Source organism: Podarcis filfolensis, assembly GCF_964270895.1.
Source record: "Podarcis filfolensis genome assembly, chromosome: 6".
In the NCBI taxonomy this organism is placed as follows: domain Eukaryota; kingdom Metazoa; phylum Chordata; class Lepidosauria; order Squamata; family Lacertidae; genus Podarcis; species Podarcis filfolensis.
In genome coordinates this window covers 55602589-55622135 of record NC_139609.1, presented here as the reverse complement: position 1 = coordinate 55622135, position 19547 = coordinate 55602589, and the positions used below count along the sequence as shown (strand labels likewise).

The window sequence follows — 19547 nt, the reverse complement described above, 5'->3', positions numbered from 1 at the left end:
GCTGAGATACATCGCCCCACCCTATCCACTACTACTGGTCCCAGAACTCACTACTTGCCTCTGCCTACTGTGAGCAATGTGTTAGTTTCATGGTTCTTTAGATCAGAAAGCAGAGGTACAAATTAAGTTAGTTACATGAGCCTTAGAAGAATTCACACTCCCCACTCACCCCTTTGTAAATAGGCAACTTTCAATATGTCATAGAGCTATAAAGTTCAAGATGTCCACCAAGCTAGTATAGGCTCTTTGTATGCAGGGGCGGAGGAAGGGGGTTGCGATGGGCGTGGGCCACCCCAGGTGTCACCACTGAGGGGGGTGAAAAAATGCTGGGCGGGGCCTCCTGAGAGAGACATGGTGGCTTGGGCGTGCGCAGGCTCGACACTGCCCAAACCGTCCACCCGCTGCCTCCCCAGCTGTAGGGCGGCTGAGTGGGAAGAGGCAGGCAGACTTCAGAGGCCCTGCGGTGTGCCCCACCTCTATGGGCGGCTCACCCCACCCTCGCCACGCACCAGGACGCACCGTCCCAGGCACCTGAGCAGCTTCCTCTGCCGCTGTTTGTATGATCTTAAGCAGCTCTTTCGATGCTAGCAAATGTATCAAGAATCACAGAATTGTAGAGTTGGAAGAGACCTTGAGGGTCATCTAGTCTAGGCCTGATATCTGGTTTTCAAAATCAGGGCTCTCTGAAGAGAGCTGAGGACTGGAGGCCATGTGTGAAATGCTGGCGATGCACGGTGCTGGCAATCAAAATATATTGCCGGGGCCAAAATTCTGAAATCATTACCATGATCTAGATTTCAAACTGGTTTTGGATGGTCTATCAATAGATTGCCCTTTCCTAATCTAGTCCAACCCCTTGGGGGGAAAAACTCAACACAGGCCAATCAAAATGGTATGGAAGTAGGCATTCCTTCAGGATGCTGAATCCCAAGCCATGTAAGGCCTGTAAAGGTAAGCAGATGAACTTTGAATTGTGTTTGGAAACAAAATACAAGCTGCACAGTTTTTCAAATACTGGCGAGTGGTGTTCCCAACAATCAGTTATATATTTCACTAATTCCACTTCCAGACAGTATTCAAAAGCAGTCCCACATACAACACATTAGTCCATTCTGGAGGCACACCTGGGCTTCTAGTGACAAAGCTGGACATGGGAATATCCCCCAAAGCTGTAAGAAATCTTGGGGCAGGCACCGGTCAGTACCATGCCATCCAGAATAGGTTAAATCATCAAGCCACAAGCATCCACCTTAATGGGGCTGAATTTCAGTTAATTGGCCCTTATCCAGCCCGTTATCCTGTCTGGGCACCAGTTCAGAACTTCCACCGCTTCACCCAACTTGGATGAAAAAGAAATACAGCTGCGTGTCATCAGCATACTGATGCCAAGAATGAGCTCCCATGATTCTCATATTTCAGATTCTCTCTTAAAACACTTCCTCTGAAATATTTCTAAAATATTGGATACAGGTATCTCTTCTTCAGCAGAGTGAGAGACCAAGTCCTGACCAGTGACTAATTTTTTTTTAGCATCAAATGTGCTGGCTGGTGACAGGGCTCTGATAACCTGTGAGATACTACAGGGGCAAAACTAGGCTTTATTTCACCTAAGTCAAAGACCCAGTTTGGCACACACCTTGACAGCATACTACAACATTTCCAGCAATATAAATTTCCTAGACAATTTGTGAGTAACTAAGAAAGCTGTTGTGATTACACAAATCCATACTAATAAGGAAGCTGAAATATTTTTATTGGACAGAATGCTGATCTTTTGAATCCCATTTGCATTCTTTAGTCACTATATTTCTTTAACACATACTGCACTCTGCCAAGTTTCAGTTTAACCTACGAGAGTCCCCTTTGTGCCCCCTTGTTTATACTTTAAAATATCCAGTTTTGAACTGCATACGTAGGAAGCCTGCAATAATGTTATGAAGGTATTTAAGGCATCTCACTGCTCCCAAGTAACTGAAACTCCCATCCCTCAGTTTTCAATTACCTATTATTAAACCACTTTGTCTCCTCTCCAATCAAATACACTTCATATCTCATTTCATTGCAGTTCCTTATTTCATCAGTAACATTCTATATCAGAGTAACATGCTTCAAAAACACTGCCACTGCAGTTCATACACTTCCTAAAGAAATAGGGGTAGGGTAAGGGGAACAGAATCTTGAGATGTCAGTGAACTATTAAATATGAACCCAATTACTACCATAATGGGGCTCTGCAATGGGACCAACATTGCTACCACATGCTACAGGGCATAACAACGAAGCAGAATTACACAGCAGTCATGCATGCATTTACCTCTAAAGCCATGAGGTCTGAAGTGCTCATTCTATATAGTGGAACAAGGTTTGTATTTCTTCTGCATAACTAGAAAATGATGACATCTTTATAAACATGAAAAATTGAACAAGAAACTCACAAAATTTCTCTTTTAAAAAACCCTTTAAAGCTTTTAAAAGCACTGGTCACACTGGCAACTTGAAAACTCTTCCTTTCCTCCAACAATAGGTGCAGTTGACTTTCAGTAATCAGTACCAGTTTTGGATACTGCTTAATATTTTCCGTATATAGTGGTACCTCTGGTTACGAACTTAATTCGTTTCGGAGGTCTGTTCTTAACCTGAAACCATTCTTAACCTGAGGTACTACTTTAGCTAATGGGACCTCCTGCCGCCGCCACCACCGCACGATTTCTGTTCTGGGTTAGCAGAGTCTGTAACCGGAAGTGTTTGTAACCCGAGGTGTTTGTAACCTGAGGTACCACTGTAGCAATTTTGTGTTTAACAACGTGTATGTTTATAATAGTCCTACTGTTTGTGTAGTCACACGGAGCAGAACTATTTTGTTTAGAATCATCCAAGCTCACATTAGGAAGTTCAGCAAGTTAATTCACTATCTATAGTGTCCATGCCAGACTCTCAAACACAATACAAACTTACACTGATTCCATCTGAAAAAGATACATTTTCAGCCCAACAACTTCAAACAATTCTGACCTTTCAAATATTCAAACCATGCTTCCAAACAGGATGTGCCCACATGCCAAGTCACAGGCTCTAACCAACTCCAGGAAACATGCATTTAACTTCAAATGCATACAAGTTATCCTAATGAGTCCAATTGTTTACTCACATTAAATGTTTCTAGGACTGGAGCTTGAACCATAAGATGATCTGAAACCTGCCTAGGGATATTGGAAACCTAGGAAAGTCATAGGTGGAGAAGCATCTATTAAGGTCTTCAGACAGTTGTCATTTCAGGAATCAAATCATTTTATAAATAAGTGCTTAGAAATCCACTTCAATAAAGATCAATCACACACAATAGTGTGATTTGTATATTTGTGTAAATGGCAACACACACAAATTATATTTCACCTGGCATATGAAGGAACTATCCCTGAAGTACAGCAAAAACAATCTCTGTAGGAAAGTGTTAAGTTTGAATAAGGGATTAAATTAGTATTATTAATCCTGCTGTTATTTTTACAGATGACACTGTTTGTAATTCAGCTACCAAAGACAAAGAGAAACTGTAATACATTATAATCTAGATCTGAAAAGGAATTAATTTGAATACACATAAATGACTATAGTGCAACACAAACAAAAGTAGATATGCTTACATTTTAGGCAAAACACAGAAAACACTTGAGGGGTTTTTTGTAAATTCTATATGATGATAGCTAGACACTACCTTTATTAAATACAAAGTAATGTATAATTTTGAGTTGGGGAGAGATTTTCAGGGTGGAGTAAGTAAGGAGAAGGAAAAAATGTTGCTAGACATGACAGAAACCCCTATCCTCACTTTGTAACAATCTTAAGAGAACAGAGTCATTCTGCATTCTTAATTATATTAGATTGTATCTGTAAAAAGACCTCAGGTTGCAACAAGACATGCTGAGACCAAGAATGGTCTCTCCCTTTCAATACATGTGACTCAGAATTTTTATAAAGTAAGGAGCTGAAGTAAAGAAAAACACATTAGCAAAGCAGGAGATTAATTTTAGACAAATAGCCAACTGAGAGTATTTCCCAGCAGCTGGTAGACTTAAGCATGTGAAATGCCTCTTCCATTCTGTTTTGAGACTGATACAAACTTCGGTTTCATCATGTTCAACATTTTTCCTTTTCTCTACACCCCCATTTTTTGTTTAACAACCAGTCTGAAGACTTATGATCAACTCAGAAGCTTGCATGATTTGTCATTCCAGCTGGTCTTAATAAAGCTACAGTGGAACCTCGGTTTTTGAACGTAATCCATTCCAAAAGAATGTCTGACTTCCAAAACGTTCGAAAACGTAAGCAATTACTTCCGGGTTTTTGACGTTCAGGTTCTGAATCGTTCAGCTTCTGAAACGCTCAAAAACAGAGATTCCACTGTATTCATGTTACTCTCTCTTTATTGAACTTTTCTAGTAAACCTGCAACCAAACAGATTCAGGCAAATGCTGGCTTCTATACTTTCAAGGAGAGAATGGCCACTAACTTGATCTGCAAAAAGTCTCTATGGTTGTAGCAAACTGCAGACTGGGGCTTCCAATGACAACCAGCAACCTCTATTTTGTCTCTCACGTGTGATTTTGCTCTCAAATAACAAGTGTTTACTTGCATTCCAGTCTTAGACAGAGTTCTGGTGGACTTGAAAGCTTAGACAGTATATTAGTTCTGTGATTTTAAAACTGGTCCTAATAAAGGTACTGATTTACTATTCCAGTATGAAATTTATACTTTAGAGATCCAGTGTTTTACCTTATTTTTCACAGTCACCTCACTGACCACCAGGCAGGCAAACTACCCATTCTTTGGAACAATTATTAGACCTGAGAGAGTCAGGAAGATAAGATGAGAATAGCTGAATTGTTATCTACAAAGGCCAAGAAATGGCCTTCTTAGATATATGAAGCTAACCCACTCCTGTCCCAATCACAGTGAGGGAGATATTACAAGTCACTCGAGCATTTTGAGGAAGAGACACACACAAAAGAAAACCTGACAAATTAAAAAAGCAGCCATACAGCTGTGAGAAGTTAGGGAAGAAGAGGGATGCATCCCAGGAACACCATAAAGGTTTGGATACTTCAGAACTAGAAAAAGTACACAATTATAGTGCAGTACCCATCAGCCCTAAGAGCTACTGTTAACCTGTACACAACATCTACTTGATTTTACATTGCTTACATCTGTCAGGTCCTTTGCATGCAGACTCCCATTTCCCTCATTTTCTTTCTGTCCTATACTCCCTCCTCTAAAAGAAACCTTCAAGTGCACACACAGAGGGAAATGGAAAAGGTGCCAATGCCAGTGGTGGAACCCATTTTAGGTCCAGGCACTCACCAGCTGAAGATCATGACTCCAAGCCTTAGAATTATAAGTCATGCCTGAGGCAGGTAAAAAAGAGCAACTTCACACTAAAAACGCAGAAAAGGGAAGCACGATTTGGCTGAAAAGTTAGAGATTAATGAACAGAGGTTGAGTTTTTTGGATCCCACCCTCACCCAGGACCTGTGTAAAGTACAAATCAGCCTCACGCCACAATCTCCGGTGTTGACGCCAGTGCTTCTCAAAACAAAAGTTTACAATAGACGCTTCCCCAGCCAAAAAGCCTCACTGCCTCTTTCTAGAGGGAACCGCAGCTGAAAAGCCACTTTCTCCAGGGAACCCGGAAGCCCCAGAAACACGCCCCTGCCACCTTTGCACCTCGCCGCCCAGAGCCCCTCTTTCCTCCGCGCGCCCGCCAGAGCTAGCAGAGGCGCGGGGCTCCGGACCTCTCTGCGCCCGAGGGAACCCCGGAGGCGCCGCCGCCGCGCTCGGAAAACACATGGGCGGCCGCCGCTGCGCCTCCAAAAGGCGGGGATTCTGCCCGCGGACAACCGCACCTCAAGGCGCACGAGGAGACACACCCCCAGCCGCCCCACGGCAAGGCAGCCTGGCACGGGCTCCCTCGGCCCCCCCCTCCGAGCAACTCCGCCCCCCCCCCCAGGTCGAAGCACCTACCTGAGGAGGCTGGAGAGCGGGTGCCCCCCGCCGCTGCCGCTGCCACCTCCGCCGCCGCCCCCCGAGGACCCGGAGCCGCCGCCGGAGCCGAAGCCCGAGCTGAGGCGCTTGCCCGAAAGCAGCTTCTCCACGGCGGGGAGGTTCCCGGTGCGGGCGGCCTCCAGCAGCTCCTGCTCTTTCCCCATGGCCCGGCTCCGGCCCGGGAAGCCAAACCCCCCGCCTCTATACTACTACCCGTCTTCGGCTGCCGCCGCCGCCGCCGCTGCCTCAGCCCAGCCGGCGCGTCCTTCCGGGGCGGAGCCGAGGAGGCCACGCCCCCTCGCCGAGCGGCGCCTGCCCCCAGCAGTACCCAAGACAAGGAGGGAGGAAGGGAGCCTCGGTTATACATAGACATACACACACACGCTGGCAATTCCCTTTCATTCAGTGGCTGCTTCCTGAAAGAATGAGGTAAGGCAAGGTAAAAGTGGGAGGCTACTACCCTTCCCCCACTACGATCACACGGAACGTCCCCGTCACTTTCGGCCATCTGCAAGAAATATCGAAGGGTCCGCTTCAAGTCCACAGCAGGTTTCTCCGGAGGAAAAGGACAAAGGGGCTAAGAATCTCCCCACAAACGACGTCCTTGCGGGGGGGGGGGGACAGACAACAGCAACAACAACCAGCAACTTGTGAGGCAGCTGTCGAGCGATCTTCACAAGTTGCTGGTTGTTGTTGCTGTTGTTTGGTCCCGTCCCCCCCCCCCGGACGTCGTTTGTGGGGAAACCTGCGTGTAGATTGTAACGTATGGCCATCGTACACGTAGATATTTCGCTGCATGTGGGCATGCAAGGCAGCTGCAGTTGGGCACAGCTCCCACCTATGGAGGCAAAACATCTATAGCTGTTAATGACCAAGTGGTTACCCAGCAAATTGCACCTTCTGCATTGGAAATTGGTAACGTTTGAATCAGCCTTGCTAGCCAGTCTGCGTGTTACCCCAGGGGTAGTCAATGTTGTGCCCTCCAGATGTTGGAAGAATGCAGCTCCCGTCCGCCCCAGCTACTAGGCCTAATGGTCTGGGACTATGAGAGTTGTAATCCAGCATCAGGGAGAAACAATGTTGTTTACCTCTGTTACCCTCTCAGGCTCTGTTTTGCTTTTAATCCTGGAATTTTAGAGTGAGGGGTGGAGAAATCAAAGCCTAAGGACAGTAAACTGTGTAAGGCTGTGTAAACTATGAAAAGCAGTAGCTGAAATAAACATGTTGGCAGATGCTTCAGTACCTTTACAATGCATTGTTGGCCAATGCAGAGTTTGTTTTATTTCAAAGTAGGATTTTTCTGCTCAGTGTTTACTTTCTGACTTATCTAGTTAGAGGGTCATAGGACTGAGACTGAAAATACTTCGCCTGAGCAGTCATTTTTAGTGTGGTTTCAGAGAAACTACACTCACACACTTTCCCCTGCTCTGCAGCTAGAACTAAAATAGCCCTCTCAGCCTGGACAAGGGAGCAAACAAGAGAATTGGAGTAGACCAGACACAAAACCAGCAGCACAGAGGTGGCAGGGAGTTTTCAGACAGCCCTTGCCACGCCTGTTTGATTTGAGCAGGATTTAACACACACACATACCTTGCTCATGAGCTGATTGAAAGGAGATAAAATCCTGCTGCCTTGGCTGTGTGCCCTGTAAAAATTTATTCCCACCGCTCTGATCATCAAGTGATGTCACCATGATAGGCCTGTAGGCCAGAGGTTCCCAGCTCTACTTCCGAGTGCAGCTGCCACTTGAAGTGGCCAGTACTGGACCAAAGCAGAAAAGCAGCTCCCTAGGCTTTTGCCCATCTATTCCATGCCTCTCATATATTCCATTAGATTTTGTTATTTCCCAAGGTGCCCTAGAGACTGGTGTCCTTTACTGTGAGCCTGTGTGGCTAGAGTGTCAGACTAGGACTAGTAGACCTAAGCTGAAAACTTTACTTATATCATGAAGCTCTCTAGATAACCTTGGCAACTCATTATGGATTATCTTCTTTGGCAATCACTTGGAGCCAAGTAAGATTGTCTTCCATGAACACGGTCTTAACTGTGGGTCCGTAAGTGACTGTAGAGGCCAATTCTGGATCCACACATCCTTCCACAGTGGGTTTCCACATAGGTTTCCAGGTGGGAGTTGATCATGGTGAGTGTTTACCAAACATGCCTTCCTCTTAGCAAGTTTCTCCCTCTTGTCCTGAGTTCAAACGTCTTCATAGTCCGTGACACCTTTGGTAAAGGCTGTTCTCCCATTGGAGCCCCCGCAGGCCAGTGTTTCCCAATTGCTGGTGTTTATCCTCCTTTTTTTAGATTTGCCTTGAGAGTCTTCAAACCTCTTTTGTTGACCACCAGCATTACTCTTTCCATTTTTAAGTTTGGAATAGAATAGTTGCTTTGGAAGACGATAATCAGGCATCCAAATAACACGACCAGTCCAACGATGTTGATGTTGAAGAATAATTGCTTTGACACTGGTGATCTTTGTTCCTTCCAGTACACTGGCATTAGTTCACCTGTCTTCCCAAGTGATACGTAGATTTTTTTGGAGACACCGTTGATGGAATCTTTTGAGGAGTCAGAGGTGGCATTTATAAGTGGCCAATGTTTCACAAGCATACAGTAAGGTTGGTAGTACAATAGCTTTGTAAACAAGCATTTTGTATTCCCTGCAAATAGGAATAGCCAATGCTAGTTCTAAGGGACGCGGGTGGCGCTGTGGGTAAAACCTCAGCGCTTAGGGCTTGCCGATCGCATGGTCGGCGGTTCGAATCCCCGCGGCGGGGTGAGCTCCTGTCTTTCGGTCCCAGCTCCTGCCCACCTAGCAGTTCGAAAGCACCCTTAAGTGCAAGTAGATAAATAGGTACCGCTTTATAGCGGGAAGGTAAACGGCGTTTCCGTGTGCTGCGCTGGTGCCGGCTCGCCAGAGCAGCTTCGTCACACTGGCCACGTGACCCGGAAGTGTCTCCGGACAGCGCTGGCCCCCGGCCTCTTAAGTGAGATGGGCGCACAACCCTAGAGTCGGACACAACTGGCCCGTACAGGCATGGGTACCTTTAATGCTAGTCCTACTCTGAGTAGATCCATTTACATTAATCCATTTACATTCACTAGCGTACAGTAAGGTTGGTAGTACAATAGCTTTGTAAATAAGCATTTTGGATTCCCTGCAAATAGGAATAGCCAATTCTAGTCCTACTCTGAGTAGATCCATTTACATTAATGGGTATGACTTAGCTACATTAATTTCAGTGGACTTGGTTAGAGTCAACTCTGTCTCTTATTCCATCCTACCTGTTGTGAGGAGAACCATTTATGCCAACTTGAACTTTATTCACATGTAATAATAAATAAATAACCCAGCTGCCTGATAGTTTTATGTGGGGAAGTAGGCACATGCTCATTCCACATAACAACACTGAAAATAATGTATGAGATAAGCCTCGTATTGATATTATTTCAGTTCTTTTGAGAATTATATCACAAACATACATACAGTAAGGTATGTCCATGTGTGACATTGTGTGTGTGTACACAAATAATGACCTTGAAAACTTTGGGGTTGTTTTCAAATTAGCTCTGAAACTAAGGACAGACAATAGTTTTAAGAAAGTTTAAGTTAGAGCCATTGTTGTTCACAGAATGCACACTGTTTTCCTTTGTTCTACGATTTCTGGTCAAACAGGTTTTGATGCACAACAAAACCTTGCAAAACCTGATTGACCAGAAGCAATAGCGGGACAGGAGGGTGTGTGTGTGTGTGTGTGTGTGTGTGTGTGTGTACATACTGCAAGCAATTACAGCAGTCTTCCACTTTCTAAAATGTACAGTCTGCCTCCATAAGTCCTTGCTGATTGTCCCTCCCTCCTTAAAATAACTTTGTGGTGAAACTGTGGTGATTTTGTTCTATGCTTGATTTTGCTTTAAAAAGAAAAGTGTGCTACTGTTGCTTTGTTGTCTACATAGCTCCAAGTGGAGGGCCTATTTCACCTAGGGTAGCAGTGATTTGATGCCTACACACCTTAGTATGATAACAATAGCCACACTGCAAGAATTAGTGGTTCTTGTGACTTGTCAGGATGCTAGTCAGCTTGTATATGAATGCCTCCATCTTTATTAGTTTGTCTCCTACCAACTCCAGCCCAACAATTATATTAAATGTGTTTATATACCATTTTTCATCCCCAAGTACTGCTTTTCTTTCATCTGACATTGAATGTGTATTCATAAACTTGCTTTATGCAGAACACACCTTTAATGGTCTTAAAGGTAAAGGTATCCCTGACCATTAGGTCCAGTCACAGACGACTCTGGGGTTGCGGCGCTCATCTCGCTCTATAGGCCAAGGGAGCCGGCGTTTGTCTGCAGACAGCTTCCAGTTCATGTGGCCAGCATGACTAAGCTGCTTCTGGTGAACCGGAGCAGTGCACAGAAATGCCGTTTACCTTCCCACCGGAGCAGTACCTATTTATCTACTTGTACTTTGACCTGCTTTCGAACTGCTAGGTGGGCAGGAGCTGGGACCGAACAACGGGAGCTCACCCTGTCACGGGGATTCGAACCACCGACCTTCTGATCGGCAAGCCCTAGGCTTTGTGGTTTAGACCACAGCTTATCTAGACTATCAGACCAAGACTGTAGATAGGCAGACAATGACAAACATATCCTTCACTCTAAAGCATCTCTATATAAGCAAATGTTAAGCATCATGCAGGCAAGGAACTCAACAGCATTTAAAAACCAACAGTTTATGTTCTGTACATGAGCTTTCTGATTTCTTTGTATTCTCTAGTACAGCCATGATGCATTACCCCCTGAAAAAATCTTGACACAAAATGTGTTTCCTTCTTTATTTTATTGGTTTAACTTTAATGCATTTTTGTGTTTCTGTGATGTCATTCAAAGTGATTTACAATTTTAAATACTAAACGAATGTACAAATATAGAAGAAAATTCTCCTCAGTTGGATAAAGTGTCTCATCAGGAGTTCTGATTAATCATCCTGCCTCTTACAACTCCGCCATTACTTATTGTAGAGGGCATGGTCTCACACACCTGTTTTGTTTTCTCATCTTTAACTAAAAGCTTTTACTTATTTATGCACCCCATTACCACTGCCCCACCATGTATCTAAATACCAAGTCAATTATAATACTTCAGTTTACCAACTGGTAGCTATGTACAAGCCTAAAAATGGGGCTGGACTCAGCTAACTGGTCCTGCCAGCAGAAGCCCGCAGAAGGACTGTTGATAGTGCAAAAAGGCTTTATCCCCTTTGTCCCCCCACATGCCACTGTGCTTTTGGGGGTCAGGAATTTTATTTTTTTTAGAAAAAAAACAAGAACAGCATATAGGAGGAGGAGAGGAGAGATAATTCTGTCAGGCACAACTGACCATAGTGCTATGTTGAATTCCCCCGTAGAAAATTATGTGTTGTTTCAATATAAACATATGTTGATGTTAGTTTGTACAGTTACTAGGTAATTTTACTTGATGTTTACTTGGTAATTGTTTCATTAATTCAGAATGGTTACACCATAAGAGTACTTTTTATTTAAGAAGCCAGCTTTGATTTAGTTTGTCTCCCTATTTAAATCTATAGCCAGTTTCCCTAAACACATTCAGTTAACACTCACCAACTATGCCCCAAAGACTTGCAGTTCTCACTCAGGTCTACTTTCTTCTGGAGTCTCTCAGGCTTCTATCAGACTCTCCTCCTTGAGGAACTTGCACTCAGCAACATCACTGACTCTTGGCTTCAGAGCTCTCTCAAAGGCTGTCTCTGGGATGCTCCCTTTCCCCCATATATCTCTCCTCAGCTCCATTTAGTGTTCTTGTCTTCTCTCAGACTCCTTAAGCCTTTGAGTCTAGATGCCCTCCCCCTGGCTCCAGCTTCCAGCTCTATTGCTGTTTCTTACACTGACTGACGTGACCCATCCACCCGCCAACCTGAACTGTGGCTCGAGGTGGCCCTTTTATTTCTGACTGCAGCCAATCACTTCAGACTTGGGTGGAATTCTCCCCTCTCACCAGACCCCAACTCTAGTCCAATGGGATGAGACAAAATGTCCACTGACCTGACCCATCAAATCACTCCAGTTTTCAAACCCCCCAGTGACAGCATTTAAAGACAGAACCTCATTCCCAGAGCTACCTTTTAGACAATGTACGGTAATGTGACTGTTAAAACAGTCAGTCACCCACTAACCTCCTGTTGATACCTTGTATATAAGGTCACATCCATGCAATACATTTGACGTACATGGCATCCTCCAAAGAATTGGGAACTGTACTTTCTTATGGGTACTGGAAAATATAGCACTTTTTTTGGGGGGGGGGGTAAACTACAGTTCTCGGGATTCTTTTGTGGGAAGTCATGTGCTTTAAATGTATGGTTTGGTTGGCTACCAAAGAACAACTGAATGCCCTCCTCAGAGAGGCTTGCCAGGTGCCTGCATTATGGTCTTTTTGGTGGCAGGCAAAGAAATATATATCCTCAAGTGTTTTATTTTATTTTACTTTTGTATATAGTTCAACAATCCCAAACTTTGAGAAGTCAGTAGTTATAAAGGTGTGCTGATCTGTCATAGAACAACCCCACTGAAGAAGATAACAGTGGTTACCCAGACCTCATTGCTGGTTGCCAAGGGGCCCCTATGACAGTTCAGGCTTCAAGGCCCCCAAAATGTAGGTCCATCACTGGCCATGGCAACAAATAAGTATGGTCCAAAGTCATGTGCGTCCTTGAATTGCAGCCACCTTTACGGTCTTGGGTTCTGTGTTTTGGTCATGACTAGCTGCCTCAAAGAAGACTTATCAACATGTCCAAAGATGCACAAGTTGGTGAACAGATGCACATTTTAAATATCCACCATCCACTTTAATATTCAAGTTCAGTTTAAAAATAAGCCAGCAACCCAAAAGTCCCCTTGCCCAGTGGCTGCTACTCTCCCTGTGTGATGCTCTGTAGCATTTCCACTGTTCAAACGGGAATACAGTATTGTTGTTTTCACTGAAGCCGACTGAGACGGTCGCCTTTCTGACATTTTTCACCGTGCAGCTCATCTATTTTCCCCTTCCTATGCTTGGGCGTGATGTGTTGCTATGGAAACAGAGACCAGAGGTGGAGGACGCATCTCCGATGACGTCACCAGAGTGCGACAGATCCTCCTCCTGGGAACAATGGCTGAAGCTGCAGAATCTCGTACGGAGAATGCTGTTCCTCCGCCCGCTGTATCTTCTCCGTCTCCCGCGGAGGAGTCCTCTATCCTCGCCGCGGAATTAGCCGAGGGGCAAGAGAAGGCTCCTGTGGTGGTGAAGGAGGAGGCGCAGGTTCGAGAGGTGTGTATAGGAGAAGGAAGCGACGCTCACATTAACCCTTTTTTCCTTCGACTTGCTCTTCAGCTATTCTTTTCTTGTTTTGGGGGTCGATGGGCTGCTGCTAAATTCCTACTGGAAAGGTGGTTGGATTTCCCCTCCCCGGTTCCCTGGGCTCCAACTGCCCATATTTATCAGAGACAGCATCTCTTTCATGGTAATTCTTGCCAGAATGTTGTGGCACCTTAAAGACTTAACAAATTAGTTATGGCATAAGCTTTACAGGACAAAGTATCCACTTCATCATATACATGAGAAGTTATCCACAGTTGCAGGTAGGCATATAAGCAAAGAGGGGATTTTGACCAGCGAGATTAGAGGGAAATGGACTACAGAAAGTACACCCATTCACAATTCAGTTAGAGTGGGGACAGGGAACCTATAGACCATCCTAGGACTAAAGCTCCTCTCATCTCTGAACACTGCCATTCTGCCTTCTTATGGGAGTTGGGAGTCCAACCACATGTAGAGGGCTACAGGTTCACCACGGCTGAATTAGACCTTAAATGTCTGGGAAATGGACAGACTGACCCTGTTACTCCTGCCATAAAGTGTCACTTTGCTTATTTTGCATTCAGGCTCTATTTTCATCATCATTGGCTGTAATCTTGTGTTTCATTTACTTCTCTTTTCCCTCCTTACCATCTCACCTCCCCATGTGTTGCATTAATGCAATACAGTAAAGGACAATGCTCAATGCATCTGATGAATTCATATAAGGCATTTATTCTTTAGCCAAAAATGCTCCTACAGCAGCTTACAAAGGAAAGGGGAAGGGCCATAGCTCATTGGTAGAGCATATGTTCCTATGACAGTTCCCACTCTTCAGCATAATATCTAAAAGACATAGGAAGAAAAAGGGCTGGAGAGGGAGGAAGGAAAACAAGCTCAGGCCCTAGTTCTTAATTGACTTATAGGATCTATAACTTCATCTGTTCATGCACATTCTGTCTTGTACCCCTTCCCCTGATCAGATCCAAGAATGGAGCAAATAACAGTGCCTAGGCCAGGATGTCAGGGCTGCTCCTGCACCATACTTCTTTCTGCACTTGGAATCTATGAAAACTTGTGTCAAAATAAATCTGTTAAGCTTTTAAGGTGCCACAAGACTCTGTTGTTTTTACTGCAATGCTGAATAGTAAACATAACCTCCCTAGAAACTGGTAAATCTTGTCCATCTTGCCTTCTGGTCATGTCTTTTTTTAACATATTTTTGTGTGCATAAACACACTGCCCGAGGTATCATCAAATTCAGTCTTGTTTGGACTACACTTGAAGTTCATGAACACAAGATACCAATGCATTGTTTGACTTCCATTTCCTCATCATCACAACTGCCTTTCCAGATTGATGGCTGTGTTCAAGGTGGTTATTCTGTAAGGATTAAACTTTAAGGGCAGTACTTTAAGTAGCTCCAGTAGTGCAATGACTTTTGGCTGTGCAGTGGAACTTCACATCCATCTCCTCTGCCTGTGGTTCCCCCAAACCTCCAGAACAGATATTTTTTTTGGGGGGGGGATGGAATTGCATGGGGAGAAGAAAAGAAAGGGAAGTTCCATTTTGCACAAACAGAAATCCTTGCGCTAACAGAACCACTTTGTTGGCTACCACCTTGTTACACTTTATTGCCAGTCTATTAAGAACCCATGCTTCCAAAGCTAGTGCAAGAAAGGCTGTTACATGATAAATTAAAATAGTGTAACAGCATGCACAGAATACCCTTTAATTATGTGTAAGGGGACAGGGTGCTTCTTGCATGATGACCCTTGGAATAAGAATTTTTTTTTATACGAAAGTTAGTATTTTATCAGTGAAATGCCGAAGGGTATGTCTACTCCCACCACCTCCCGCATGCTTCCATGCTGTGCAAGACACTGATTGAAATAAAATCTCAACATGGGAGAGAGAAGGAATAATATTTTTTTTTAAAGTTCAGTTGTTTGAAGAAGTTGAAATCTTGTTCTATCTTTTGTTTAATAAATTACGCAAGTCACGACATGTATGTGGCAATATAGAGAGTGGAGCTAATAATAAAAATAATGAAAATCTTTTGCACCTGACAACTTTAATTAGAAACTATAACTATAACCAATCTGAACATACCAACACTATAGCCAAGCTGAACAAGTTTTTTTTTATACTAGATTAAAACAGAGTACGAAGAAACAGAGGAGTCTACTTCACAGCCTTGTGCAGCCAAGAAAATAAAAATAGAGATAAAGGAGAAAAAAGAGAAAAAACATAAAGTAGATGAAGATGAGATTCAAAAAATGCAGTAAGTAATCTTACATCTACATGACATAAAGCTTTTTATTAATGCTAAATGGTTTGTATAATAGGAGGCTTGTAAGATAAGCTGTAATGTCTTGTAGATAAACTGTTCTGTTGATTTCCCTGCCTTTTGGGGGGTGGGTGGGAAGGAGGTGATACTGAGGCTGCAACCGTATGCATACTTACTTGGGAGTAACTAGTGAGACTTACTTTGGAGTAAGCATGCATAGGATCAGACTGGAAATTAAATTTACAACCAAGAAATACTGAGGTAGCAATCCTATACACATACCTGGGAGTAAGTCCCATAAAAAAACTTGTAATTTGTATGTGATTGTTAGTGCTTGGATTTTGAGGATGTTTTTATCATATTTTTGTTATAATTTATTTCCTCAGAATGGCTTTGGAAGGAGCCCTGCTCTTGAAAAGTGTCATAAAAGCTGCATAAATTAAAAAAATTGGTCTTAGTGGGACAGTTTTGAGTAGGCATGTATAGGATTGAACAATTAATACTGTAACATAGGAAGGAATAATTATCGTGTGGCACTGCACAATACTCTCCCCTTCCAGATTCTTTCTTTCAAACGAAGTACTTTACCATTGTCTTTCCCCAACTTCACAAGCTATGCAGTTTTGTAGCTATAAAGATGTGTATAGGGTAAACGTGTTGTTTCTAAATCTGGGGTATAATTGGTCTTTTCTTTCTAGAATTCTTGTTTCCTCTTTCTCTGAAGAACAACTAAATCGTTACGAGATGTATCGCCGGTCAGCTTTTCCTAAGGCTGCTATTAAACGGGTACGGTTCTGTTCCAATTCAATTTAAAGTAAAGCAGCTTGCCGAGTTGTATCTTATGATGTACAAATGGAACCTGCAACAAAATGTTGCAGTATGGAGTGCTTAATTTCAGGATTACTGTCAATCAGCCATGTCCGCTTCCTGCATGCTATATAAAATTCCCCTCTTCTTTCCTTTTTGTTCCCACCCATCCTACACCAGTCAGTACCGTATTTTTCGCCCTATAGGGCGCACCAGCCCATAGGGCGCACCTAGTTTTTTTTTTGGGGGGGGAATAAAGAAAAAATATTTATTCCCCCCCCCCCCGGCATGGGGCTGGGGTGGGGGAAGCCCAAGCTTCCCCCGACCCCAGCCCCCAGAACAGGCTGCTGTCCGCAAGCCTTGGGAGCCCGGCGGGAAGTCGTGCTGGGCTCCCAAGGCTTGCGGAGAGCTGGCCGAAGCCCGGGGCGTGCTCCGCTGCGCTCCCCAGGTTTCGGGCTGCAGGCTGCTGTCCGCAAGCCTTGGGAGCCCGGTGGGAACTCCCACGGGCTCCCAAGGCTTGCAGATAGCTTCCTGAAGCCTGGAGAGCGAGAGGGGTCGGTGCGCACCGACCCCTCTCGCTCTCCAGGCTTCAGCGAAAGCCCCATAGGATGCACACACATTTCCCCTTCATTTTTGGAGGTGAAAAAGTGCGTCCTATAGGGCGAAAAATACGGTATTCTGCGCCCACTGAGCTAGCTCTGTACTCATTGGATTGTTTTGGCAGGCCCTCTTCCCATCCCCATTTAGGACACATGACGACTTAGCAGGATACATCCCAATAGATGCAATATTTCCGTTACACAGATTATGAATTTTAAACCTCAGTCTGACATAAACTATGCTGAAACCCTGTGGCAGCACAGTTGTCATTGCCAGTAATGTTTGTGATTGGAACATAAAGAACTTAACCCTTTAAAATCAAATTATCATTCCCCTCCTCAGCTGATCCAGTCAATTACTGGAACCTCTGTCTCTCAGAATGTAGTTATCGCCATGTCAGGAATTTCCAAAGTCTTTGTTGGAGAGGTAGTAGAAGAAGGTGAGTAACAGAAGAATATTTAAAACTTGTATCGAGTTAAACAGGTTTTCTGTAATCCTTTATTCTGAAATATTGTTGCAGTTCTTCATTTCTATGAATTTGCAATAGCTCAGTAGTTTTAAGAGAAATATGGCTATTAACCCAGTGTAACAGTATGAATAATTTACCTAAGCACTTGCTTTCTAAACACAAAAATAGGATGTTACCCATCCTATCCTATGTATGTGCCCAATTTTCTACCCAGTGGTAGGGAATGCTTATTCAATTTTATCTAAATTCTCCTCAAATGGAAGAATTGTTAAGCCACTTGTGTTTATCTTTTAAGTTTTGGAAGCATAGTAATGGTATGTGGTACAGTGGTACTTCTGGATGTGAACGGGATCCGTTCCGGAGCCCCGTTGGCATCCTGAAGTGAACGCAGCCTGAGTCTGCGTGTGCGCGGGTCGCCGCTTCCGCACATGCACGTGACGTCATTTTGAGCGCATGCGCAAGCGGCAAAACCCGGAAGTAACGCGTTCTGTTACTTCCGGGTCACCGCGGAGCGCAACCCGAAAACGCTCAACCCGAAGCTACTGCAACCCGAGGTATGACTGTACTCCATTCCCCCCCCCCCCCCCGCAAGAAGTTAAACTGCTGTTTTGACATTTTGATTCTCAGATGCAAGTTATAGTATTTACATAACTATATAAACTGAGTATTTACTAAAGTAGAGTCAACTGCTTTGGGGAGGAATTCAGGCTAAGGAGATTGTTCTGTCAGTGCAAGCATTTCTGCTCGCATAATGGAACAATCTCTCCTCTCTTCTGCCCATGTGCTCTTCTGTGGGATCTCCTGAAACTCCAGAATGCATGAAGGTGGAAAACACCTGTTGTGCTAGTGGGAGTCCTTGCACTGACTAGTTGAATCTGGCCTTTTGTTAGTCCATTTAGTCCATCAGCTAAATACTAGTATGCCTGGTTGTTAGAATGTAAAGAAATATACACACGTATCAACTACTTTTAAAGCTAAAATGTTTGTAGAAATAAGGCAGATTTTGTAACCAAATGGGGGTATGTAAGATGTATTGAACCAACAAACTGATTTAAATACTTCTTTGTTTTCAGCACTAGATGTATGTGAAAAGTGGGGAGAATCACCCCCTCTGCAGCCCAAACACATGCGTGAAGCAGTCAGACGATTGAAGTCACGAGGGCAGATCCCAAATTCAAAATACAAAAAAATTATTTTTCACTGAAGAGGAGATTGGTGAAGAGTCTTCAGTGGGATGAAGATCATTCACCTTTGAATAAGTGTAAATAACTTTTGCAAATGGTGGCTTCAGATTGCTTAAAGCCATCTAAACGTATATGATCTTACTGGGGGAAACATTTAATAAACTACTTATGAAATTCTAGGTCATTCTGATAGAAGTTATACTGCATGCTATATTTGGACTGAGTACAGAAACATTTAAGTATGCAGTCAATAAACTGTATAAAACATTGCTATCGTAAGTTTATACTTATTGAACATAATCAAATACCTTTTGGAGAGAACAAAGGCAACTAAATAAGAAAATTCTTGTTGCTAAGAATGAAATGTAATGGCAATCATCTCTAATAAAGGAATTACTTTTAAATATGTTTTTCTTGAGACTAATGTTTGATTCTGCATCCAGTTCTCTGATATTAAACTTACAAGTTGTGTGAAATATAAGACCTGGTCAACGCAAAACTCCTAGAGTGTGCCATAATCAAATCGAGCAGGCAGGCGCAGCTCCAAAAACCAATAAAGAGCTACCTAAAGTAATGGATGCAGTTGTGTAATGACTTTGCCTTTGATGTTTTCTAATAAAGGTGGGACAAATATGCTTCACTGGAAAATATGTTCATAATATGTACCATTTATCAATTCATATTGCCAAGCACGGTTCGCCTTTTGTAGCTGCAGCAACAGCAATAAAAGGATAAGCTGCTGAATATCAGATCGATAGCCTGACTATGATGCTGGAAAGTTAAAACTTGAGAAATAAATCAA

The 19547-nt window shown here is 43.6% G+C and overlaps 2 protein-coding genes across 21 annotated transcripts in view; one reads left to right on the top strand and one right to left on the bottom strand.

Moving 5' to 3' along the window:
• The window catches only part of ANKS1A (ankyrin repeat and sterile alpha motif domain containing 1A), a 119193-nt gene extending 112881 nt beyond the window's left edge, over nucleotides 1–6312 (bottom strand). For 11 of the 18 annotated variants that reach the window (XM_083617941.1, XM_083617952.1, XM_083617942.1 and 8 more), the window contains exon 1: nucleotides 6016–6306. In XM_083617941.1, the coding sequence (XP_083474067.1) occupies nucleotides 6016–6200 (185 nt within the window). In that variant the 5' untranslated portion in view covers nucleotides 6201–6306. Of the gene's footprint in view, nucleotides 1–3148; nucleotides 3216–6015 lie in introns of those variants that run through there. The other 7 variants (XM_083617958.1, XM_083617946.1, XM_083617948.1 and 4 more) reach the window with 5 other exon arrangements.
• A 44-nt stretch (nucleotides 6313–6356) lies between these two features.
• TAF11 (TATA-box binding protein associated factor 11) lies at nucleotides 6357–19393 on the top strand. Of its 3 annotated transcripts, none has more exons than XM_083618075.1 (6): nucleotides 6357–6465; nucleotides 13088–13368; nucleotides 15549–15679; nucleotides 16384–16471; nucleotides 17435–17531; nucleotides 18635–19393. In XM_083618075.1, exons 2-6 carry the CDS (start codon nucleotides 13132–13134, stop codon nucleotides 18763–18765), a joined length of 684 nt encoding a protein of 227 aa, XP_083474201.1. In that variant the 5' UTR covers nucleotides 6357–6465; nucleotides 13088–13131; the 3' UTR covers nucleotides 18766–19393. The 3 variants fall into 3 exon arrangements, with proteins under 3 accessions (XP_083474201.1, XP_083474203.1, XP_083474202.1); XM_083618077.1 differs by having other exon boundaries at nucleotides 6381–6465; nucleotides 13142–13368; XM_083618076.1 differs by lacking the exon at nucleotides 6357–6465 and having other exon boundaries at nucleotides 12705–13368.
• Nucleotides 19394–19547: the final 154 nt, after the last annotated feature.